Source organism: Oncorhynchus mykiss, chromosome 13 (genome assembly GCF_013265735.2).
Source record: "Oncorhynchus mykiss isolate Arlee chromosome 13, USDA_OmykA_1.1, whole genome shotgun sequence".
Taxonomy (NCBI): domain Eukaryota; kingdom Metazoa; phylum Chordata; class Actinopteri; order Salmoniformes; family Salmonidae; genus Oncorhynchus; species Oncorhynchus mykiss.
In genome coordinates, this window is record NC_048577.1 from 37,628,299 (window position 1) to 37,654,611 (window position 26,313).

The following is a 26,313-nucleotide window of genomic DNA, read 5'->3' on the forward strand; positions in this document are numbered from 1 at the left end:
CAGACAGTGACCATATTTGTAGTGTTAACATTTCCATACTATAACTATGATATTAGCACATCCTGAGACGTAATGTCGTGGTAACGAAATCCCTTTTCAATTCAAAAGACAAACGAAATGGACAAGATCAAGAAAATAATCCTGCTAGTCAAGACAACACAGGACACACACACACACACACACACAACAATACAAAAAAAAAATCAAATCATGTGTCTTTTATTTTGTCGTCACCTTCCCATCCCCTTCCCTCCCAGCAATTCATGTGAGATACATTTGTGGTTGACAGATTCACACCACTTTTCACGCCACAACATTAAAATACCACATTCTTCTTTGATTCTGTTTTGTCAAAATATTTTTTTGTTTTCCTAGATAATTATTTGAACAGTTTGAGCAACACTGTCTCCAGAAGTGGATCTTTTTGGTGTGACTTTTTGATAATGGAGTATAGTACTGACAATTAGGGCTAGCTTCCCCCCCCCCTGGAGACATGACCAGTGTCCTTGCAGGCTTGTCTTCACCCCTACCACCCAGCTTCTCTTGCTGCTCAGCTCAGCTCCAAGGGATTTAATTGGTGGGGGGAGACGAGAGGAAGGAGAAGGGCTAAGCTAGGGAAAATGTGCACAGCCAAAGACTGCCTTTACTACAACCCAGCTTCCCTGATCTGATAGATCAGAAGGAAAATGATTACAGATCTGGGTTTGACAGGAGAAACTTCAAATGTGTATGTGTCATTCTGCCAGTGAAAACAGCACTAAGAGACAGTGTGTCTATGGCTCCTTTCAGAAGGGGTGCTAGAGTTAACCAGGCACTACGGCTGTCGGAAGACAAAACAAAACATGTCCTTTCTTTAAATACAAATATATAATTTTATATTTTACAATTCCTATTTACAGTTGCAGTTAATTACATCTCACACGTTCTTAAAATGGCCGCCTGTCCTTTCAGGCCTCCTTCCTTCCCCCGCTCACTGTATTCCCAGCTGGATTCTCAATCACACTGGAGAGTTTTTATGGCTGGTAACTTTTAAAAAAAGGAGTAGGAACAGAGTGGGGGAGGAGAGAGAGCACTTCAGCACATGGCATCCACTGAACACCTTTGTTGTTTGTTCATTCTGAGGTTTTGGCCTTTCTTCAGGTGAGCAACAGTTTGTTCTTTGGTCAAGACCCCCCCCCCCCCCCCCCCCCCCCCAAAAAGCTTGATTTTGTCATGCAATATTTGACTTCTTACAAATTGTGTCAACGTTCCATAAAAATACTGACAGTATCTGATGATCAATGTATAAAAGTACCACTGTGTCTCTGACAGTGAGTAAACAAATAGGAGGGAGAAAAACACACTATAAAACATCCAAATGAATGTCCAAAAACAAGTCCCATGTTTTGGCCTCCCTCCCTAGACAGTGGTCTCTCCATGCCTACCATTTGAAAGTCTGGTATAGAACTTGCGCCAGGAGTGGAGTGTCTTGCCAGACCAGATCCAGAACCCAGAGGTGATGCCCACTATGAGCGTCATCAGGTACTTGATCATGTAGACGGTGAAGTCAGGGGCCATGCGGGGGGTGTACTGCATGGGGCAGGGGATGGCTAAGCCTTTACAGTTACGGCTGACCCAGCTTCTCTCCCAGTGGTGGCGGAAGGCCTGCTCGTAGAAGAAGCAGGCGATGACGATGGTGGCGGGGACGGTGTAGAGCACGCTGAACACCCCGATGCGCACCATCAGGCGCTCCAGCTTCTCCGTCTTGGTGCCGTCGTGCTTCATGATGGTGCGGATGCGGAACAGGGACACGAAGCCGGCCAGGAGGAAGGAGGTACCGATGAAGAGGTAGATGAAGAGGGGGGCCAGGACAAAGCCCCGTATGGGGTTCAGGCTGTTGAGGCCCACAAAGCACACCCCACTGAGCACGTCCCCCTCGATCTGCCCCATGGCCAGGATGCTGATGGTCTTCACGGCGGGCACAGCCCAGGCTGCCAGGTGGAAGTACTGGGAGTTGGCCTCAATAGCCTCGTGCCCCCACTTCATCCCAGCTGCCAGGAACCAGGTGAGGGAGAGGATGACCCACCAGATGGAGCTGGCCATGCTGAAGAAATACAGCATCATGAAGAGGATGGTGCAGCCCTCCTTCTTGGTCCCCTGGACTATGGTCTTATATCCGTCTGGGGTGAAGCTGTCATTGCACACCACCTTGTCCCCCAGGAAGTAGCCAGCGATATAGGCTATGGAGACCATGGTGTAGCACCCAGAGAGGAAGATGATGGGCCTCTCCGGGTACTTGAAGCGCTGCATGTCCACTAGGTAGGTGGTGACGGTGAATAGGGTGGAGGCACAGCACAGAGACGACCAGATGAGGATCCATATGCGTGCAAAATAAATCTCTTTGTCATTGAAGAACATGTAGCCTCCACTGCTCCTGGAGTGTTCACACGGTGCTCCGCAATCCAGCTCCCCCAGAAACGAATAATTCAGATAAGTGGGGACTTTGAGCACAGATGGACAGCGGAAAGGCCTGTCTGATGTGGAGTAGACATGGACGCCAGGGGTTCCAGGGACTGGCATGTGTACGGGCGGGGCAGTGGCAGTAGATTCATTCTGACCCACGCAAATGTGCCCGTCTCCAAGCACGGGGAAATTCTCGCACCGGAGGCGTTCTGGCCACTGGAACCCGAATTTATTCATGAGCGCCTCGCAGCCGTGCTTTGCCCTCTCGCAAATTGAGCGACAGGGTGGAATGGCCTTTTCCAAAACTGTACAAACAGGCGCATACATTGAACATAGGAAGAATTTAAGTTCCGGCGAGCACTGTACCTTTACCAAGGGGTAAAACTGGTGCACCTCCAGTCCTGCGTCCTCTTGATTGTAATGTCCCACCAGATTGGGCATGATAGTTTGATTGTAGGCGATGTCCGTGCATAGTGGGATTGAAATAGGCTGGCAAAATCCGTGGTCCGGGAAAGCAATGCCATTATCCCCTTGCGCTGATACCATCATTGACGGCATGATCAGTGCGAAAAAAGTCACACAACTCGTTTGAAAATCCATTTTCATTGTGAGCTGATCAATAAAAAAATATCCTCAATTTAACCTGATAAAGTCATGCCATTTACAGATACTTTTTATATTCTGTAAACATCGGTATTTTGGCTATAAATAACGGAATAATTGATACAATTTCTGCAGTAGTCCCGGTGAGCGAATAACTGTTGCTGTTTGTTCGCCTACAAGAGGCTGCTTGACTTTTCCTTTGTGCAACTTGCATGGCCCAATCAGACAGTTTCAAGTCCCCCACTGCAACTTTCTGTGGTTGGTTTGAAAGTAAAGTCGGGAGGAGGAGGGATGGGGATAAGGGGGCTCTAGAAACAGATTCCCACCCCTTCCCAGTGTTTTGCTGGCCAATGGAATTGCAGAGCAGTATCAACTTGGGAGAGTTTGAGTAACTTCAGTACAGTATGCATCCCCTGAATGAACCATACTGTAGTGTAGCCTCGCTCACAACGCCAAGATGTGCAGATATCTATGTATGTATCTATCTATATATGAATTAGGTTTCAAATGTTATTTGTCATGAAAAATAAGAGATAAGAAAGGAAGAAAAAGGAAAACAGTGTCAGTACCAAATTTACAGTGAGCAGGGATACTCGAGGAGCTGAGGTAGTAGATATGTACACGCAGGCAGGCATAGATGAGGCAAAAGTGATTGGTAGCTGGATAAATAGTAATAATGTTAACAACAATAAACAACATAGCAGTGTAAACTGAGCTGAAAAGTGACTGGTAGCAGGAATATTTAAATACTATGGTAATATACTAATGGTAATATCAACACGTAATCAGGATTAATAGTGACCAATTGGACGATATTAATGGGGATGCAATCAATAATCAATGAACAATGAACTGCAGCATAATGGAAGTAATACATCAAATTAATAATAATTTAGCAGCAGTGCGGCTGTGAGGGTGTGTGTGTGTGTGTGTGTGTGTGTGTGTGTGTGTGTGTGTGTGTGTGTGTGTAAAAGTGACAGTGAAGGTGTGTGTGTCAGAGTGGGTAGAGACCTGTGGATGGGCCTAGAGTCAGTGTGGATAGTCTGTGGGAGAGGGAGAGAAGTAATAGTTAGCCATGTATGGCCAGGGGATAGAAGCTGCTTAGGCCCTTACCAAAAAAAGAGAGTGGTTTTGAAATTGCAGTAAAAGTGCAGTAACTGCAGTCGACTGTGGTATTCTGGACGCAGTGATTGCACTGTAACTGCAGTTACACTGCAAAATGCCTGCAGTAAAAACAATTGCGTTATATTGGACGCAGTATTTGCAGCATACTGCAGTTATTCTGCATTCTAACTACAGTTATACAACAGTGTATAACTGCAATCTTTTTTCGTCAGTGGGAGTTAGTTGGTTTGAGCTTTGATGCACCTGTACTGCCTGCTGGACGGAAGCATAGAGAAGAGTTCATGTCTCGGTTGGCTGGGTCTTTCTCAGACACCCCCTAGCATGTACAGTGCCTTGCGAAAGTATTCGGCCCCCTTGAACTTTGCGACCTTTTGCCACATTTCAGGCTTCAAACATAAAGATATTAAACTGTATTTTTTTGTGAAGAATCAACAACAAGTGGGACACAATCATGAAGTGGAACGACATTTATTGGATATTTCAAACTTTTTTAACAAATCAAAAACTGAAAAATTGGGCGTGCAAAATTATTCAGCCCCCTTAAATTAATACTTTGTAGCGCCACCTTTTGCTGCGATTACAGCTGTAAGTCGATTGGGGTATGTCTCTATCAGTTTTGCACATCGCGAGACTGACATTTTTTCCCATTCCTCCTTGCAAAACAGCTCGAGCTCAGTGAGGTTGGATGGAGAGCATTTGTGAACAGCAGTTTTCAGTTCTTTCCACAGATTCTCGATTGGATTCAGGTCTGGACTTTGACTTGGCCATTCTAACACCTGGATATGTTTATTTTTGAACCATTCCATTGTAGATTTTGCTTTATGTTTTGGATCATTGTCTTGTTGGAAGACAAATCTCCGTCCCAGTCTCAGGTCTTTTGCAGACTCCATCAGGTTTTCTTCCAGAATGGTCCTGTATTTGGCTCCATCCATCTTCCCATCAATTTTAACCATCTTACCTGTCCCTGCTGAAGAAAAGCAGGCCCAAACCATGATGCTGCCACCACCATGTTTGACAGTGGGGATGGTGTGTTCAGGGTGATGAGCTGTGTTGCTTTTACGCCAAACATAACGTTTTGCATTGTTGCCAAAAAGTTAAATTTTGGTTTCATCTGACCTTCTTCCACATGTTTGGTGTGTCTCCCAGGTGGCTTGTGGCAAACTTTAAACGACACTTTTTATGGATATCTTTAAGAAATGGCTTTCTTCTTGCCACTCTTCCATAAAGGCCAGATTTGTGCAATATACGACTGATTGTTGTCCTATGGACAGAGTCTCCCACCTCAGCTGTAGATCTCTGCAGTTCATCCAGAGTGATCATGGGCCTCTTGGCTGCATCTCTGATCAGTCTTCTCCTTGTATGAGCTGAAAGTTTAGAGGGACGGCCAGGTCTTGGTAGATTTGCAGTGGTCTGATACTCCTTCCATTTCAATATTATCGCTTGCACAGTGCTCCTTGGGATGTTTAAAGCTTGGGAAATCTTTTTGTATCCAAATCCGGCTTTAAACTTCTTCACAACAGTATCTCGGACCTGCCTGGTGTGTTCCTTGTTCTTCATGATGCTCTCTGCGCTTTTAACGGACCTCTGAGACTATCACAGTGCAGGTGCATTTATACGGAGACTTGATTATACACAGGTGGAGTGTATTTATCATCATTAGTCATTTAGGTCAACATTGGATCATTCAGAGATCCTCACTGAACTTCTGGAGAGAGTTTGCTGCACTGAAAGTAAAGGGTCTGAATAATTTTGCACGCCCAATTTTTCAGTTTTTGATTTGTTAAAAAAGTTTGAAATATCCAATAAATGTCGTTCCACTTCATGATTGTGTCCCACTTATTGTTGATTCTTCACAAAAAAATACAGTTTTATATCTTTATGTTTGAAGCCTGAAATGTGGCAAAAGGTCGCAAAGTTCAAGGGGGCCGAATACTTTCGCAAGGCACTGTATGTCCTGGATGGCTCTGAGCTCACCCCCAGTGATGTGCTGGGCCATCCTCACCATTCTATGAAGGGCAGTGGCGGTTGGTGACGTTTAAGAGGAGGGAGGGCGTTTTTTTTTTAATGGACATGGCCTTATTTCTATTACAGCATATTGGTTAACTGCCATTCATATTCCATTCACCCAGTTCAATGTAACATCGATAGATTTAGGTTGCTACATGATACTCTAATTTCCCTGTACCCATCATGAGGTTGCTACATGATACTCTAATTTCCCTGTACCCATCATGAGGTTGCTACATGATACTCTAATTTCCCTGTACCCATCATGAGGTTGCTACATGATACTCAAATTTTCCTGTACCCATCATGAGGTTGCTACAACCTGTGTTCTCTGGAGTGATGAAGCACGGTTAACCATCTGGCAGTTCGACGGATGAATCTGGATTTGGCGGATGCCAGGAGAACACTACCTTCCACAATGCACAGTGTCAACAGTAAAGTTTGGTGGAGGAGGAATAATGGTCCGGGGTTGTTTTTCATGGTTCAGGCAGGGGAATCTTAACGCTACAGCATACATTGTCATTCTCGAGATTCTGTGCTTCCAACTTTGAGGCAACAGTTTGGGGAAGGCCCTTTCCTGTTTCAGCATGACAATGCCCCTGTGCACAAAACGAGGTCCACACAGAAATTGTTTGTCAAGATCAGTGTGGAAGAACTTGACTGGCCTGCACATATCCCTGACCTCAACCGCATCGAACACCTTTGGGATGAATTGGAATGCCGATAGCGAGCCAGGCCTAATCGCCCAACATCAGTGCCTGACCTCACTAATGCTCTTGTGGCTGAATTGAAGCAATGTCTGTCTGTCGGTCTGTCGGTCTGTCGGTCTATCTATCTATCTATCTATCTATCTATCTATCTATCTATCTATCTATCTATCTATCTATCTATCTCTCTCTCTCTCTCTCTCTCTCTCTCTCTCTCTCTCTCTCTCTCTCTCTCTCTCTCTCTCTCTCTCTCTATCTATGTATCTATCTCTCTCTCTCTCTCTCTCTCTCTCTCTCTCTCTCTCTCTCTCTCTCTCGCTCTCTCTCTCAATTCAATTCAATTCAATTCAAGAGCTTTATTGTCATGGGAAACATGAGTTAACATTTCCAAAGCAAGTGAGGTAGATAATATATGAAGTGAATATATAAAGTGAAATAAACAATAAAAATTAACAGTAAACATTACACATACAGAAGTTTCAAAACAATAAAGACATTACAAATGTCATATTATATATATGCAGTGTTTTAACAATGTACAAATGGTAAAGGACACAAGATAAAATAAATAAGCATGGGTTGTATTTACAATGGTGTGTGTTCTTCACTGGTTGCCCTTTTCTCGTGGCAACAGGTCACAAATCTTGCTGCTGTGATGGCACACTGTGGAATTTCACCCAGTAGATATGGGAGTTTTTCAAAATTTGATTTGTTTTCGAATTCTTTGTGGATCTGTGTAATCTGAGGGAAATATGTCTCTCTAATATGGTCATACATTGGGCAGGAGGTTAGGAAGTGCAGCTCAGTTTCCACCTCATTTTGTGGGCAGTGAGCACATAGCCTGTCTTCTCTTGAGAGCCATGTCTGCCTACGGCGGCCTTTCTCAATAGCAAGGCTATGCTCACTGAGTCTGTACATAGTCAAAGCTTTCCTTAATTTTGGGTCAGTCACAGTGGTCAGGTATTCTGCCGCTGTGTACTCTATGTGTAGGGCCAAATAGCATTCTAGTTTGCTCTGTTTTTTTGTTAATTCTTTCCAATGTGTCAAGTAATTATCTTTTTGTTTTCTCATGATTTGGTTGGGTCTAATTGTGCTGCTGTCCTGGGGCTCTGTAGGGTGTGTTTGTGTTTGTGAACAGAGCCCCAGGACCAGCTTGCTTAGGGGACTCTTCTCCAGGTTCATCTCTCTGTAGGTGATGGCTTTGTTGTGGAAGGTTTGGGAATCACTTCCTTTTAGGTGGTCTCTCTCTCTCTCTCTCTCGCTCTCTCTCTCTATCTCTCTCTCTCTCTATCTATCTATCTATCTATCTATCTATTCAATTCAAGGGGCTTTATTGGCATGGGAAACATGTGTTAACATTGCCAAAGCAAGTGAGGTAGATAATATACATATATACATATATACATATATACAAAAGTGAAATAAACAATGAAAATTAACAGTAAACATTACACATACAGAAATTTCAAAACAATAAAGACATTACAAATGTCATATTATACATTATACATATATATACATATATGTAACAATGTACAAATGGTTAAAGAACACAAGGGAAAATAAATAAGCACAAATATGGGTTGTATTTACAATGGTGTTTGTTCTTCACTGGTTACCCTTTTCTTGTGGCATATCTATCTATCTATCTATCTATCTATCTATCTATCTATCTATCTATCTATCTATCTATCTATCTATCTATCTATCTATCTATCTATCTATCTATCTATCTATCTATCTATCTATCTATCTATCTATCTATCTATCTATCTATCTATCTGGCCAATGCAAAAAAAACTATAGACATAGCGACATCTTGTGGGTATTGTAGGACAATGCATTTGCAACAATTGTAACCAAAGATGTCCAGTCAATTCAATTCAAGAGGCTTTAATGGCATGGGAAACATGCCAAAGCAAGTGAGGTAGATAATATACAAAAGTGAAATAAACAATAAATATGAACAGTAAACATTCCACTCACAGAAGTTCCAAAAGAATAAAGACATTACAGATGTCATATTATGTTGTAACGATGTAGAAATGGTTAAAGTACAAAAGGGAACATAAATAAGCATAAATATGGGTTGTATTTACAATGGTGTTTGTTCCTGGCAACAGGTCACAAATCTTGCTGCTGTGATGGGACTCTGTGGTATTTCATCCAGTCTCCAACGACTTGTACAAGGGAAGTTTATTCATATTTGGTTGAATAAATTGAGGCGCTGGACATGACTAAGCACTATTTTTGCTATGACTTAGTTATTAGTATTTAATGTAACACAGGATTGTATACTTTACTATGATGTAACACGTTTACTTATTTTTAAAAAAGTTCCACGAAAATGATTCAAGAAGAGCAATCAATACATGTTTAACAAAAATCCTTCACTATGCATGAAAAAGCCTCATGATATAGTCCCTCATTGATAGTAAAATAGGATTCCCCCATATTTTAATTTTATGAAAATTATTGGTTGCTATGCCCTTTATGTGTACAATCCCTATTGGAACCCATTGGGTGAAAAAGCTCATTGATAAAATAAGAGCATGTTATTCGCGGGGGGTTGTTGTGAAGAATCTTGAGTGAGGTGTCCGCTGAAGGTCTTGAGTGAGATGTCCGCTGAAGGTCTTGAGTGAGATGTCCGCTGAAGGTCTTGAGTGAGATGTCCGCTGAATGTCTTGAGTGAGATGTCCGCTGAAGGTCTTGAGTGAGATGTCCGCTGAAGGTCTTGCTCGTGACGCTACTTTACAAAAGCGAGAAGAGAAACTGGCAAGCTCGAGATCAATACTTCTGTAGCTAGCCGCAGTGTACTAGTGATTTCCCCTGTCATTGTTTAAAGTCCGTTTGATTTAATACATATTTTTTGTTGTTGAAAAGTTAGATTTTTAAATCGTGAACATTTCACCTGGGGAAATTTCCTACATGAAACGTTGTTTACAAGTGAATTTATGGAGGGAAGCTAGCTTAGCTAGCCCAGTTGACTAGCTACATTTAGTTAAGTTAGACATAAACTGTGTGACTGAGGGAGACAAGGGACACAAACGCTAATTTAGGACAAAAGTGAAACTGTCTGTTATTACTGTGTCATTCAGAATAGGTTGTCGATTGAACTCATAAAAGTTGTTTGTTTTGGGTGTTTCGGGTTTAGCTAGCTTAGCTAGCTAGACACCCGCTGAGCATCCTTCTTTCTATCTTTGTAACTAACTTAGCTAGTTAACGTTCGCTACTGTTGCTAGTTAACGTACATTTAATTAATAATAATAATAATAATAATTTGACTTGGGCCGAGGTAGCCATGTGCAAAAATATATGTTATTACCCTGCTAGTTGTATATCTAATAATCAAGATAGCTAGTCAATGAAACTGTATTGTTCTGTTGAATGTTTGTATGAATATCTTTGTGATGTTTAGTTTAATAATGCAGTGAAGAATAGAATAAGTGCAAGTTCAAGAGGAGTGAGAATGGCGTTTGATCGATTCCAGAGTGCATCATCAGGTTCAGACTCATTCTTTTCCTCAAATAAGCATCAGGTGAGACATTCAAAAGAAGTGTTTTTTTACTTTTCTTGTTAGCAGTTCATTACAATGTACGCTATAGATGATAAATAATTAAAGTGGTGTGTTTATTAATGGTTTATAATAAGTAGCTAGTGTTTTGTAAGTCTTAGGTATGAATTGTCTATTGTAGGCAAAACGGAATCAGAATGCTATCTCTCTTTTCACTAGGGTTCATGAATTTCCTTTTTTATTGTCTCGCAGACCTGTGGAACTGCGGACATCGAAAGGCTATTGCAGCCTTACATCCCATTACCCAATTTCTCACTGTCAGAAGAACCTACCATGTCCTACACACCCTGGTCTGCACAGGATGATCCATACCAACTCATTAATTGCACCCAGAACAATGTTAAAAGCAGGTAACTAAACTAACTATTTCTAACTCTCAGAATTGTATACTGACCTGGTCCATACTGTGTTTTGTCATACCAGTATTTATCATTGACAGTCTGAAGAATGTATTGGGAAAAGGAAGACCAAGTCTTAATTTATACTGAACAAAAATATAAACGCAACATGTAAAGTGTTGGTTCCATGTTTCATCAGCTGAAATAAAAGACCCTAGAAATTGTCCATATGCACAAAAAGCTTATGTCTCTCAAATTTCGGCCTCAAATTTGTTTATATCCCTTTTAGTGAGCATTTCTCCTTTGCCAGGAGAAACACAATGGCACAGGTGTCTCAAGTTTTGAGGGAGCATGCAATTAGTGTGCTGACTGCAGGAATGTCCACCCGAGCTGTTGCCAGATAATTTAATGTTAATTTCTGTACCATACTCTGTCGTTTTAGAGAATTTGGCAGTAACTCCAACTGGCCTCACAACCGCAGACCACGGGTATGGCGTTGTGTGGGCGAGCGGTTTGCTGATGTCAATGTTGTGAACAGAGTGCCCCATGGTGGCGATGGGGTTATGGCAGTGGTGGAAAAAGTACCCAATTGTCATACTTCAGTAAAAGTAAAGATACCTTAATAGAAAATGACTCAAGTAAAATTGAAAGTCACCCAGTAAAATACTACTTGAGTAAAAGTCTAAAAGTATTTGGTTGTAAGTATACTTAAGTATCAAAAGTAAATGTATTTAAGTATCAAAAGTAGAAGTATGAATCTTTTCTAATTACTTATATTAAGCAAACCAGTAGGCACAATTGTCATGTTTTTTATTTATTTACAGATAGCCAGGAGCGCACTCCAACACTCTGACATCATTTACAAACAAAGTATTTGTGTTTAGTGAGTCCGCCAGATCAGAGGTAGTAGAGATGACCAGGGATGTCCTCTTGATAAGTGTGTGAATTTGACCATGTTCTGTCCTGCTAAGCATTCAAAATGTAAGTACTTTTGGGTGTCAGGGAAAGTTAAAAGTACAACAATTTCTTTAGAAATGTATTGAAGTAAAAGTAAAAGTAGTCAAAAATATTAACATTAAAGTACAGATACCCCAAAAAATGACTTAAGTAGTACTTTAAAGTATTTTTACTTAAGGACTTTACAACACTGGGTTATAGTATGGGCAGGCATAAGCTACAGACAACAAACACAATTGTATTTTATCAATGGCAATTTGAATGCAAAGAGATACCGTGACAAAATCCTTTTTTGTGCCATTCATTCGACGCCATCACCTCAGGTTTCAGCGTGATAATGCACGGCCCCATATTGCAAGGATCTGTACACAATTCCAGGAAGTTGAAAATGTCCCAGTTCTTCCATGGCCTGCATACTCACCAGACATGTCACCCATTGAGCATGTTTGGGATTCTCTGGATCCATTGAAGAGTAACATTCCACAGGTCACAACATTCCCCAGGTCACAATCAACAGCCTGATCAACTCTATGTGAAGAAGATGTGTCGCACTGCATGAGGCAAATGGTGGTCACACCAGATACAGCCTGGTTTTCTGATCCACTACCCTACTTTTTTTATGGTACAGTATCTGTGACCAACAGATGCATATCTGTATTCCCAGTCATGTGAAATCCATAGATTAGGGCCTAAGGAATGTATTTAAGTGGACTGATTTCCTTATATGAACTGTAGCTCAGTAAAATCTTTGAAATTGTTGCACGTTGCATTTTTGTTTATTCTAATTAATTGTACTGAAATCGTAGAGGTGATTTGAAGACACAAGGTGTTCATGAACACACCGTCCATTTGAAATTCAGTTGAACTTCTAATAACCACTGGACTTTATACTGTATGTCCCACTCCATTTGACATGTAAATGGTCTTCGCTTTCACGTCTTTTGAAATGCTTATGTTTTAAATCTCCGAGGAATCTCCCAGATGGAAATGACTGTGGAAGTGAAGCTGATCTCTATGGGCTGGTGTCAAATATCTTGGAGGAGGCTGATCAAATGGACAGTTACTATACTGAAGAGTAAGTTATTCATTAGGAGGGTATTGTTTGTCTTCAGTGATATGAGCTCATTTCATTGTATTGGGAGGCAAATTCATGGGAATTGGAAATGGAAACCGCAACGTTTGCCAGTAATGACTTTGAGACTTTCAATTGTGTTTAAAAAACTGTATTTAACTTCTCAACTCTCCTTTTAGGACATTATCCCAACTGAAATCTGTCTGGTCTCCCAAGTCAATGAGCGACGATTGCCAGCAGTACTTCCAGTCAGAGTCCAAAGTGCAGTCCAACTTTCTGCCGAACCATGTTTACCCTGAGTCTTTCAGTAAAGCACAAGGGCAGCCAATGAACCAAGGTTCCGAAGAGTTCTACCAGCGTTTCAACGGCTTTGATACCAGTGACCAGCAGTGGCTCCTCTCTTCCTGCAATGGAGATATGGACACTAGATACTCTCTACAGACCCAAGACCTGCCGAAGCCGCCGGGGCTACCACTGCCCAACGTGGGGAACGCCTACCGTTCAAACACAAGGCCGAGTAAACACGAGTACAACACAGCTGAGAAGGTTGGAGGGTTCTGTGGGTCTGGGAACGCTCTTTCTGACCACATGGATGCCTTTGCACCCTCCTTCTGCCCCCAGAGCAAGATAAACAGCCAGTGCTTTGACCACTACTATGGAGAGTTCCCAGGCCAGATCAGCGCCAAGCCCAGAAGGACCAAGCAGTACACCATGCAAGAGGTCAACAAGCTGGCCAGCAACATCCAGGCCCTGATGGTGGGTGAGCAGGACAACGCATGTGGTAGGGAGCCCCAGAAACGGCAGAGTGTGCAGATGCAGTATGACAACATCATGGCCGAACAGAGGAACTTCTCCAACACCAGGATGCCTGGGCAAAGCACTCAAGCCATGCAGTTTATGAAGGAACTAGGAGGGGAGTATGGAGCCATGCAGAGGGAGACTGATGGAGGATTGAAGAGCAAACAGCCGCTACAGAGTGACTTTGATTCCAAAGACTTATCTGGATTTGGTCCACAACACGTTGAGTATTTCCAACAACCAAAATCATTCTCGGCGTCTTTTAATCCTACAATTTCTCACCAAAACAAGATGGCTGTCCAGAAAGGAAGCAACCCCCTCTCTACGGGCCTGAGTCTGAACCAGTACTCTAACCATTATAGCCAGCAGAACCAGTTGCAGAACAAACTCAAGCAGCAGCATCAGCAGCCAAGGGGAAACTGTTTATCCTCTGGGCCGTCCAAGATGCTGTCCCACTCTGTGCCTGAGTTTGTACCTCAGCACTCCCACCAGATGCAGAGAGGACCACCACCGTGCATCCAGGACTACAGTCAGGGGGATGGGCCCAACCTCCACAGCAGCAGGGAAGGACAGAACCAGGTCGGGATGGGCATGGGCGGGCTGAGGAGGGGAGCCAGCGACAGTGACTTTGAGATGCAGCTGGACAAGAGCAGGATGCACATGGCTGGACTGGTGGCTGATGGCTGTTCCTCCACTCAGCGCTTGGATGGGAAGACAAGGCCCCAGACCAGCACTCACATGACAGGAGACGGGGACAAAAAGCAGGGGCTCCTGCAGAACCCTTACCTCGACCTACTCGGCAGCATGTATGGCTCTCAGAGATTCGGTGGAGGAAACGACACCGTCAACGCAGGAAAGAACCCAGCCTTTCTGCCTTGCATGTGTCAGGCTGTGAATGACCCCAGACAGAACTCCTGCCACATGTCTCTGAACTCTGCCAGCTTCAACTCCAGATCCTCCTTCCCCTACGGCGGTTCCATCCCCCCCATGGACCTGTGTGACCTGCTGCCAGACGGGGATTTTGCAGCTTTCAACCCTTACCTCAATGACATGATGGTCTCCAGCGGAGAGAACCCCTACCCAGGGATGATGGGAGGCCTCCGCTCCCCGAGGATAATAAGGAACCGGGGAGGACCCATGATCCAGCTCCACTTCCACCTGGAGGAGTGCTATGAGCAGTGTAGAGTCCTGGAGAAGGAGAGGAAGAAGGTGAGCAATAAATATGAGTGGTTCATTTAGTGGGAATGTTTTTTGTTTCTTGTGATCATCTTGAAATCCTTATTATTTATCTGATTATGCCGCATTACAATACTTGGTAAGAATGTCTCCCGAACTAGGATTAAAATGTATAGTTCGACTGGTTGGAGTTAAGTGTTTTTTTATATGATGTGTTTTAGACAGAGGACGTCCTTACCATGAGTTATCCTGGAAAACGGATTTCTGTGGTGACCAGCAGTGCCCTCCCCAAAATCCCACCTAACCCTTCCAGAGTGGACCGTCTCATCGTGGACCAGATCCGAGAACAAGCCACGGTGAGAAATATTCATTCTGATAAGTCTAAGCTGGGGGGGGATTCTAAGCTGACAAATGGAATTGTTCTAAGAAGGATCATTTAGCTATTTGATTTAGAATGTTAGTACCCCTTTATGTATCAAAATATATAGTGTTAAAGATTTGATAAAGTATTTAATTTGGTCTTTACTACTATAGAAACACATTGAATAACACATTCATACAGGTCATTCGGAAAGTATTCAGATCCATTGACTTTTTCCACATTTTGTTACGTTACAGGCTTATTAAAATTGATTGGGGAAAAATGTCCCTTATCAATCTATACACAATACCCCATAATGACAAAGAGGAAACAGGTTTTTGGAAATGTTTGAAAATGTATAAAAAAATAAAAAAAGTTGAATACTTTATTTACATAAGTATTCAGACCCTTGTGTCGAGGCACAGATCTGGGGAAGGGTACCAAAATAGAGAGATCCTTGATGAAAACTTGCTCCAGAGTGCTCAGGACCTCAGACTGGGGCGAAGGTTCACCTTCCAGCAGGACAATGACCCTAAGCACACAGCCAAGACAACACAGGAGTGGCTTCGGGAGAAGTCTCTGAATGTCCTTGAGTGGCACAGCCAGAGCCCAGACTTGAACCCGATCGAACATCTCTGGAGAGACCTGAAAATAGCTGTGCAGCAACACTCCAACACAAGGTTTTGAAGTGTTTGTCCTATATCTAGGAGATACAAGAAAGCTCAGGAAATATCTATATTTTTTTACACATATTCAACCCCTTTTTTGGGTTGGCACAAAACTACCTTCATATTTCCATCAACTTTTTAAAAACACAACCAGTTACCTACAGACGAGTCCCATGACACTTGGGGCAGCATTAGTTTCTAGCCCAAACGCAGATGTGGAAGTGCGACATTGGCAGATGTGGTGGATAGAGACTCATCCAATGCAGATATCTCTAGGTTAAACTGACAGATTTTAATGGGGATTTTTATTTTAATTATGTTACTTAGATTGACGCACGGTGCGTGAATCGACTCTAGGGGTTAAATGTCCACTTTGGAATTTTAGGATTAGATGATGGCTAATTCCATGAAAGTTGGCATGAGTGTTGATAAAAGAGTTGATTAAGACCAATACATGAATACCAGTTGCTGTAGGCTAGATGAACACCCATCAAGTTCTGCAAGTGTTTCAAAATACATTGGAAGAAATATTGATGGAATTGATTTTCCTCTTATATCATAGGTGGTGAGCCTTCTGGGTAAAATGGAGCTTCTGCGTAGCTTCCCCCTCCATGCCAATATTTGTTCAGCGCTGGACAGACACCTCGAGGCTATTTACATTACCCAGGCCAGACGCAATGAGGAATTTGTCAACACTTCAAACTGTCAGAGACAGGCCAGCACACATTTCAGAGAGGACAGAGGTAACTCAACACTAAGTCATTAATGAGCCACAGCTAGTTCTGAACAACTGAATCCCCAAGCATTTGTCTGTGCTTGTCTTCCAATGTTGTTTTAGATTTGTTCTGGAAATATGGCTGCCATTTTTTTATTCTGTAGAGCCTTTTATATTTTATTTCCTTGAAAGAGCAAATAACAGAGCTTATCTTCTACATTTGCCTTTCCGTGTTATGGATGAGCAGCATTTGTCAGCTCTGATGATGAGGCCTAAAAACCAGTGGTTGAAAAAGTACTCAATTGTCATACTTGAGTAAAAGTAAAGATACCTTAATAGAAAATGACTCAAGTAAAAGTGAAAGTCACCCAGTAAAATCCTACTTGAGTAAAAGTATAAAACTATTGGGTTTTAAATATACTTAAGAATCAAAAGTAAATGTAATTGCTCAAATATACTTAAGTATCAAAAGTAAAAGTATAAATCCTTTCAAATTCCTTATATTTAAATAGATAGCCAGGGGCATGCTCCAACACTCAGACATCATTTAGGAACAAAGCATGTGTTTAGTGAGTCCTCCAGATCAGAGGCAGTAGGGATGACCAGGGATGTTTTCTTGATAAGTGTGAATTAGACAATTTTCCTGTCCTGCTAAGCATTCAAAATGTAACAAGTACTTTTGGGTGTCAGGGAAAATGTATGGAGTAAAAAGTACACTTTTTTTAGGAATGTAGTGAAGTAAAAGTAGAAGTTGTCAAAAATATAAATAGTAATGTACAGATACCCCAAAAAACTACTTAAGTAGTACTTTAAAGTATTTTTACTGAATTACTTTACACAACTGCTGTCTTATTTTTTTGCCTGTATTCCTGCTAGATATACTGCTACTTGCTACAGCACTGAGGGATCTGTCTTTGACCACAAGGAAGTCCCGCACTGCCCTGTGGTGTGCCCTACAGATGACCCTACCCAAGTCCAACACGGACAAGCTGGATGAGCAGAGCACCTCTGAGGAGACCAGCCCAGGGAGAACACTTATCCAGTTCTGATGCCACTGAGCCACCCTATGGTTCACGTGACACTCACGTTCATGCTATAGATGTTGCTGAGAGCAAGACCAGTGAGGAGCATTAGGCCAGATTAAATTTTGATCACATTAGACAGAATAGAAGGAATTCTTGCATGTAGCCTCAGTTTGAGCAAGTAGAGGAAATGTATTATTTTCTGAGATTATCAGTCTTATTTCAAATTTATCCTAAAGCAGGTTGTTCAGAACAATGTAATGTGATAACCGGGGGTGCATTTATTTTAAATTGCAGTACAATTCTATTATGCTGTTGAATTGAGAATCCCCATAATCCCTTCAGCCCCAGTAAATCCCTGTTAACAAGCTTCTATTAGGAACATGAGAGAGAGCAGAGTCTGATCAGATATTTTTTATCTGCGTGGTGGTGATAACTGTACAGTATTACATTCAACAGTATTGTCACCTACCTTAGAGCTAGGGTCCTTGCAATCATTGCAAGGAAAATGAGTTTAATTTACCTTAGTGGCCACAAATGTTAATACAATTTGTTTGACAGTTGCTCTTGGGCATAATTTATCTTCAAAAATTACATTTTGCGATTAGGGTCATCGAAAATAATGGGAATCTTGGAAAGCCCAAATATAATTTAAAGACACTATTTATAATTATTAAAACATGGCATTCATTTGAATGTTTTCCTGATTTTTTTACTTATTTATTCGAATGTGATTTGACATTCAGTTCTCTAATATGCTTCTTAACAACCAATAACTGTGGATAAGTGATCATTGCCTCCTAAATTGAGTAGATATGGCAATGGGAACCAATTTTCTGTCATATTCCATGTTAACATACCAATCAATCGTCAACTTGAAGCCTTGTGCTTCCTCAGTTTACCTGAAATGCAACATACTCTAGTCAGTGTATTGTAACCTACCTACTCTCAGTAGGTTAGGAATTTGGACTGCTCATGCATTGATGTTAATGAACTCTTTATGTTATTCTTATTTTGAATTGAGTTCTCTGAATGTTAATCACGCTGCATTACAGCTCATTTCAAAAACATCAGACTGAAGTTTGATGAACACATACTATCAATGACATAATACACACTCGTAAGACAGGTGGCAAACGTGTTCAAACCCCTGTATTTTTAATGTTCCTGTTTGAAATTGTATGTTTCACGATAATTGTTTCTGTTTTATTCATTCAAAAAACAATAAAGCTCTTTAAAATGGCATTTATTTATTCAAAAAAGATGTTAAAAATGAACCCCATTGCCATTCTGCAAACATTGTATATGATATAATCGAGGTATACAGTATCAACCTCCACATTGTTCTGATTCTCATACAAGAGAGTGCATAGACAGTACATGAAGACCGGGGTGCCAAACTGAATGTATTTAATATGACAATGATTTGAGTGTGAGCCTTGAGAGAATCCGTCTCCAAAGAGGAAAAGCATTTGCAACACATTGGCACATACTAGCAGTTCCTCAATCTGAGTGAGTTAAGATCCCATAGGGCACTTCCCATTCCTTTTACTACAATATCCCCTATAGTAATTGCAGAACATTTGAATGCCATTTAAAAACATTTATCTTGGAAAATTATTACTTAAACGGGGCAAACAGTTTTAGAGTGAAGGCTTGCATGCTACATCTATTGAATGACTATTAATTTTCCGGCAGTCTCCCCATTAGTAGAGGCATATTGAAAAGGAGGCAGGGACAGCAATGATACCGAAACATCGCTTGTGCAGGTTGATCATAGCAAGTAGAGATAGACTATTAAAGTTGGCTTTTCATAGAGTCACTGATTTACTTTATTCATCACAGTTGAGGAGAAAGAACACATTGTAGATAGATGGACCGCTTCCCAGCTTTAGATAAAGCTTGATGATTGAAATCTATAGAAAACTAAAACGGTAATTGGTTAAAATAATTCATGTCCAGACAAGTTGTTACAGCGTCATGTTACAATCGTATGGGTGGTAATAAGGGATAGGTAAAAATAGATGTTGATTTCATTTTTTTTGTCCAGTAACAAAGCATTTCATGTGACAATGTCCCAAAGTGTCATTTGTTTTTCTCATCTTTTGCGTTCCCCTTTCTGTGTGCGTTTCTTCTCCTTGTCCTTCCTGTCCTGCCTCGCTAGTTTATCCTTCTCGCGCTGCATCTTGTCCGTCTCTTTCTTCTTATGCGAATCTTCCTTAGCCTGGTCCCTCTGCTGTTTCTTCCTGCTTAGAACCTCCTCCACGTTGGTGTTCTTAAACAGGGCTGAGGAGACCAGTAAAGGAGTTTCACAGCAAAACCAGCCCCCCTATTCATAAAGCGTATCATAGTAGGAGTGCTGATCTAGGATCAGGTTTCCCCTATACATTTAATCAAGATTTAACAGGCAACACCGATCCGGGATCAGCACTCTTATTCCGAGGCGCTTTACAAATACAGACAAAAATGTACTATTACCTGGGTTAAGAAGCTGTGACGGTGCCATAAGTGGTCTTTTAAAAATATAGTACTGGTTAAATGTTACTTAATGCAGTGAACAATACATTTGCATTCCATTTTAGTCACTTAGCAGACACCCTTATCCAGAGTGAGACAGTTAGTGCATTCATCTTAAGATAGCTAGGTGGGACAACCACATATCAGAGTAAGTACATTTTTCCTCAATAGGAGTTATCGGAGGAGCAATAAGAGGCGTAGACAGGATACATTTATCACCACTGGGGGGGAAAGCCTGCTCCTCCTCTTCAGCTTCAGTGTTGATGTCAAGGAAACTTGAAAAATAGTGCTCCTCACTGCAGTCACATAAAAATGAACATTTTGGGAGTGATTGCATTATACATTACAGAAATAAACACTTAAGACCTTTAGAGCTGTATAGGTTTAACAAGGGGCAAAGCATAACTGTAGGGGTACACAATAGTTGAAATATATTGAGCCAAGGATATTCCTCATCATCGGTGATATTGGCATATTGAGCCAGGACTGCTTCTTTAGCTTCTTTCCTCTTCCTGGACTCCTGAGATACTTCCTTCTGTTTCACCACAATCTGTGCCTGCTTCTCTATCAGATTGGCAATGGCCAGTACCTCAGCTAAAGACAGAGAGAGAGAGAGGAAATTCAACACATAATTCATACAACGGCTGCTCCGGCTATTAGCTCATGTCTGAAAGTACAGCTAGAACAATGTTCTGTCTTTTAAGTTTCTAGCTTTTGATTTATGTTCATACCATCCTCCTTGTTTTTGGTTGCCGACCGGGCACAGCTCTCAGCCCACTGACTAATGATCTCTTTGCAGACATCTTCAAGTTTCTCATCCTCCTGTGCATGGAAGACAGTGTATGGAGTATGGAGATGCATTTAGTTAGTGAATTTGAACATCACTACCTTGAGACAAGTATGGTTAGATGCAGCCCAATATGGCAACTTTAGTATGGATGAGTGGGTGTGTTGAAAGGAGTGGGTGTATGGAAAGTGAATCATTTAATTGGGCAGATGTTGCCACTCAAGACCATTTTGCGTTGCTGATTGGGCTGCATGACGAGTCGATGAGCCGGTGACCAGTGTACAGGTGTTGTATCGACCAGCCTGCCGACCTAAAGTGCTTCCGACTGGGCAGCTGTATCACGGTTGTGTGAACGGTGGTAGCTAACATGAGCATTCCCTCCACTGATTTTATTTCAAGTAGAATAGCAGCCTATACAAAAAATAGCATTTATTTGAAAATGTCCATTGTAATTTATACATCATTTCTAGTTTTAGACATTCAAGAGTGGCCAGGAGTGTTTAACCCAAAGTAAATAAATATTTTTTTACTCCAACCTCCCACCGGGCTAGATTGAATGGGCTACCGGGCCGAATTGGAACAAGTGGTCTAACCCAGTGGTTCCCAAACTATGGGGGGCGCGAGGGGTCAGCAGTCTGGCGTACAACATACTCTTGAAAGTTGTAATAGTAGATTGTACAAGGTGCAATTTTGAAATTGGGTAGTGCATCATCAGTTTTCCTCAACATGTCAGTCATTACATACATTAGAGAACTATTTATAACTTGTCAGAAATGTCCAGATCAACTAGCCCAGTGGTTCCCAAACGTTTTATAGTCCTGTACCCCTTCAAACATTCAACTTCCAGCTGCGTACCCCCTCTAGCATCAGGGTCAGCGCACTCTCAAATGTTTTTTGCCATCATTGTTTTGCCCATCTCAAACCTTTTATTTTTATTAGCCAGTCTGAGATATGGCTTTTTCTTTACAACTCTGCCTATAAGGCCAGGAACCCGGAGTCGCCTCTTCACTGTTGACGTTGAGACTGTGGATGTTGAGACATTTCTCAAACATTCAACCTTCCATATTCTCTCTCAACAAGGAGGGGTGAACAGTTGTGTCATGAACAGTGCTTGTGCCCATAGACATAGATGTGACACTCATTGTTCCCCAATGCTGAAAGAGGGCCACTACTTCTTTCCACACTCCCACACGCCATATTGAGCTGCAGCGACCCCCTTCTCATTTGAGAACAAATGGGAAGGACCCGGTGTCAATGAATCATCAGTTAGAATAAATGTTCTATCTCAGATGTTGCCAATTTTTGGAGCATGTAGGCTTTTTCCAACCCTGATCTAACAAACTTGATTCAACTGAACTTGACGACCAGCTGATTAGTGAAAACAACTAAATCCTGCAAACGGGTCGGTACCTAGTAGCTCTCGAGGCTTGGCCACCCTGCTGTATGTCATGAACCATCTGTTTGTCTGGAGAGTTCCACCGAAGTCTCAACAACGGGCTAGCCGGCTAATAATAGAAAGGGTGTGGATAACTTCAGGTTTGATTCGCCTAATCCCCATCTCCAAATATGGCTAATGGTAGATTGGCACATGTCTCTAACGTTGTTACCAGTTAGTTATATGGGAACAGATCGATTGTAGTCACTCAGTTATTAGTTAGCGTAGTTAACACCCACTTGTAACCATTGAGCACGTTAGCCAGCTATTGACTAACTTAGCGCGGAGCAAGCATGGAATGTCTGCCCGTTATATTTACCAAAAACGCAGATAGAATTCCTAGCAGTGCGTCCTCCTTCTCTTCGTCACTCTCCTCCTCTTGAAGTATTCCTAAAATATAAGCTCCATACACCTCCTGGTCCACTTCTAAGGAGTCTAGCCGATCATCCAGCCACTTCTCAAACTCCCCGGCATCTGCCATGGACGCCGCCATCTTGGCCGTTCGGGGTCTTCCACATCCACACCCTACAACTCTCCGCGTGTATCGCCTGCTAGATAAAACTTTAGCAGAATATGGTTGCTGCCTGGTACATTGTTTTAGCGATTGCCAGTAAATAATTAATAATTTACATTATTGCATTTAGGGAGGGGTAATTAATCAAATACATAATAAATTTGAAATGTTATTCATTCGTTCGTAGACGTTAGAATTCTTTAAACATCTTCATGTGAGATTATGTGACCAATTGATACATTTAAATTATATCCGTGAATCAATCGGACGTAGTTAACACACCCCTATAATAAAATGTTTATGAGATTGTCTCATGGTATTCTATGAGAATCGAGAGCCCCCCGTCCTGACTCAGGTGACGTGGAAACATGTGATTCTCTACTTTTCACCACTGGGTGGGAGTATAGGACATAGTCTGACTTTTTAGTCAAGTATATATTTTCTCCAGTTTTACAGCCTAAAAAAAGTTTATATTTTCAAAAAAATTATCTCTTATCTCACATGCTTGACCATCTCACATGATTGACCATCACCTGGATATGCTGAAAGATTGTTGTGCATTTAAATGTATCCCTGACTGGACAACGTTTCCTGATCACTAGTTTCTGCTCCCAGTTAACTAGTACTGTTCAGAGAACTAGTACTGTTCTCTGTTGATACTGGGACAAGTAACGCCTCCCAGCTGTAAATACTGTACATTAAGGAGGGTTTCCTAGGGGATCAAATTCAAAAGTAACAGTCAGTAGTATCTGGTGTGGCCACCAGCTGCATTGAGTACTGTCCTGTATGTGGCTCAGTTCATAACAGCATGGCATTAGTGACACTAGCATTGTGGGGTCAATTCCCACTGGGGTCACATACCAAAATACATTGACTGTTGCCACTTTGGATTAAAGCATTTGCTATATATATAATTTGAAGGGAGCTTATATTTGTCCTGTTACACACAGTCTGCAATGGAAATGTGTTTTTTGCATATCCCAACATCACCTGAGATACCCGCAGCGAGTGGGGTCACAGCCAGGGTCACCATTGTACATCACCTTTGGAGCAATTAGGGTTAAGTGTGAGCTAGAAACACAAGCATTTCGCTGCACCTGGGGGGGGTCAAAATCAAAAGTAACAGTCAGTATCTGGTGTGGCCACCAGCTACATTGAGTACTGCAGTGCAGCTCCTCCTCATGGATTGCACCAGATTTGCCAGTTCTTGCTGTGAGGTGTTACCTCACTCTTCCACCTAGGCACCTCCAAGTTCCCGGACATTTCTGGGGGGAATGGCCCTAGCCCTCACCCTCCGATCCAACAGGTCCCAGACATGCTCAATAGGATTGAGATCCGGACTCTTCGCTGGCCATGGCAGAACACTGACATTCCTGTTTTGCAGGAAATCACATACAGAACCAGCAGTATGGCTGGTGGCATTGTCATGCTGGAGGGTCATGTCAGGATGAGCCTGCAGGAAGAGTACCACATGAGGGAGGATGATGTCTTCCTTATAACGCATAGCGTTGAGATTGCCTGCAATGACAACAAGCTCAGTCCAATGATGCTGTGACACACCGCCCCAGACCATGATGGACCCTCCACCTCCATATCGATCCCTCTCCAGAGTACAGGCCTCGGTGTAATGCTCATTTCTTCGACGATAAACGTGAATCCACAAAACCACGACTCGTCAGTGAAGAGCCCTTTTTGCCAGTCCGGTCTGGTCCAGCGACGGTGGGTTTGTGCCCATAGGCAACGTTGGTAATGTCTGGTGAGGACCTGCCTTACAACAGGCCTACAAGCCCTCAGTCCAGCCTCTCTCAGCCTATTGCGGACAGTCTGAGCACTGATGGAGGGATTGTGCGTTCCTGGTGTAACCCGGGCAGTTGTTGTTGCCATCCTGTACCTGTCCCGCAGGTGTGATGTTCAGATGTACCGATCCTGTGCAGGTGTTGTTACACGTGGTCTGCCACTGCGAGGACGATCAGCTGTCCGTCTTGTCTCCCTGTAGCTCTGTCTTAGGTGTCTCACAGTACGGACATTGCAATTTATTGCCCTGTCCACATCTGCAGTCCTCATGCCTCCTTGCAGCATGCCTAAGGCATGTTCACGCAGATGAGCAGGGACCCTGGGCATCTTTCTGTGGTGTTTTTCAGAGTGAGTAGAAAGGCCTCTTTAGTGTCCTAAGTTTTCATAACTGTGACCTTAATTGCCTACCGTCTAAAAACGACCGTTCCACAGGTGCGTGTTCATTAATTGTTTATGGTTCATTGAACAAGCATGGGAAACAGTGTTTAAACCCTTTACAATGAAGATCTGTCAAGTTATTTGGATTTTTAGGAATTATCTTTGACAGGGTCCTGAAAAAGGGACGTTTCTTTTTTTGCTGAGTTTACACTTGTGGTTGTTTGTGTGCTATAACTGAAGACAAGGTCAAGAGAGATTGAGACGCTATGGAACCGTGTGTATGTTTGAGAGAGAAGGAGACATGACAACGTGGCTGGCATGACAACAGACTGGCACTGTCTCAGTCTCATCTGAGCCAGAGAGGCCCAGAGTCAGCCCATGCCGCTCTCCACAGTTCCACGTAGCTTAAGGACGGCTGTCCTATTTTTATCGAGGGGTTGTGGATTGATGCGAAGTGACGAGGGCCGCGAGCGGCTGAGTGGGTGGGCATCCACATGCTTGGCTCCACAGGCAACCTCCCTCCACAGAGACCCCACTCACGCACGAACACCGACATGCATGCACACGGAGGCAAGCACACGCACACATACGCACTCATGCGAGCACACACTCTCCTATCCTCACCCCCTCCCCCACCCCCCAATGCCACCGGCCTAAAAAAGCCCTATTGTCACTATTTGCAATGTCCTCCCTGTCAACATCTTCTCTGCTCCAGTGTCAATGTGACAGCACAATCCAGCCCCTACTACAGTATTTATCATTTTGGTACTATTTTCTTAAGTATGTGTTGAATTGTATAAACTATTAGAACAATACACCAATCTGGTAACACTTGATACGCAACCAGTCTTACATTCAAAACCTTTCATTGCGCGTTCATTTTGTTTGGAGACTTCTTTCACCACACAGCCATTTGATCCAAAATAGAAGTTTACTGTGAAATATAATGAGTACTTCATCAAAACACAATTTAGTTATCTTAACAACCAGTTAATCCAATAGGAATTTTTGAAAATTGTTATTTGAATGAGGTATGCCACAGTACTGTAAATTACAGTACATTACGCTGTTTTCACATTAGGCAATGCACTTGCACTTAAAATTGACTGAACATCAAATTTCCATCGTTTCTATCCCACGTGTGATCAAAGGTGTGATCATTAAAGACATATTTCACAATATAACAAATTCAATAAATGACAGAAACATCGTGTTTAGCAGGCACTAGTTTGCATGAAGACTGTCTTGAGCACTTGGCCATAGGTTCTCATCGAAATTGCAGTAATTATCCTCATTGTTTATGCACCTGGGGAAAAACATTTT

The 26,313-nt window shown here is 42.3% G+C and overlaps 3 protein-coding genes across 4 annotated transcripts; 1 reads left to right on the forward strand and 2 right to left on the reverse strand.

Moving 5' to 3' along the window:
* Window positions 1-203: 203 nt before the first annotated feature.
* LOC110485166 (frizzled-2) lies at window positions 204-3,313 on the reverse strand. Its single transcript, XM_036940968.1, has one exon. It carries the CDS (start codon window positions 3,046-3,048, stop codon window positions 1,399-1,401), a length of 1,650 nt encoding a protein of 549 aa, XP_036796863.1. The 5' UTR covers window positions 3,049-3,313; the 3' UTR covers window positions 204-1,398.
* A 7,362-nt stretch (window positions 3,314-10,675) lies between these two features.
* LOC110485168 (meiosis-specific coiled-coil domain-containing protein MEIOC) lies at window positions 10,676-18,380 on the forward strand. The gene is made up of 6 exons (XM_021556233.2): window positions 10,676-10,808; window positions 12,724-12,828; window positions 13,005-14,832; window positions 15,021-15,155; window positions 16,391-16,571; window positions 17,420-18,380. Exons 1-6 carry the CDS (start codon window positions 10,732-10,734, stop codon window positions 17,590-17,592), a joined length of 2,499 nt encoding a protein of 832 aa, XP_021411908.2. The 5' UTR covers window positions 10,676-10,731; the 3' UTR covers window positions 17,593-18,380.
* A 418-nt stretch (window positions 18,381-18,798) lies between these two features.
* LOC110486270 (coiled-coil domain-containing protein 43) lies at window positions 18,799-22,852 on the reverse strand. 2 transcript variants are annotated; one of them, XM_021557729.2, is made up of 5 exons: window positions 22,624-22,852; window positions 20,814-20,904; window positions 20,532-20,676; window positions 20,293-20,339; window positions 18,799-19,851 (listed from the first exon to the last, which is right to left on the reverse strand). In XM_021557729.2, the coding sequence occupies exons 1-5, from the start codon at window positions 22,795-22,797 to the stop codon at window positions 19,664-19,666; spliced, it is 645 nt and encodes a 214-aa protein (XP_021413404.1). In that variant the 5' UTR covers window positions 22,798-22,852; the 3' UTR covers window positions 18,799-19,663. The 2 variants fall into 2 exon arrangements, with proteins under 2 accessions (XP_021413404.1, XP_021413403.1); XM_021557728.2 differs by having other exon boundaries at window positions 20,239-20,339.
* Between the last annotated feature and the right edge of the window lie 3,461 nt (window positions 22,853-26,313).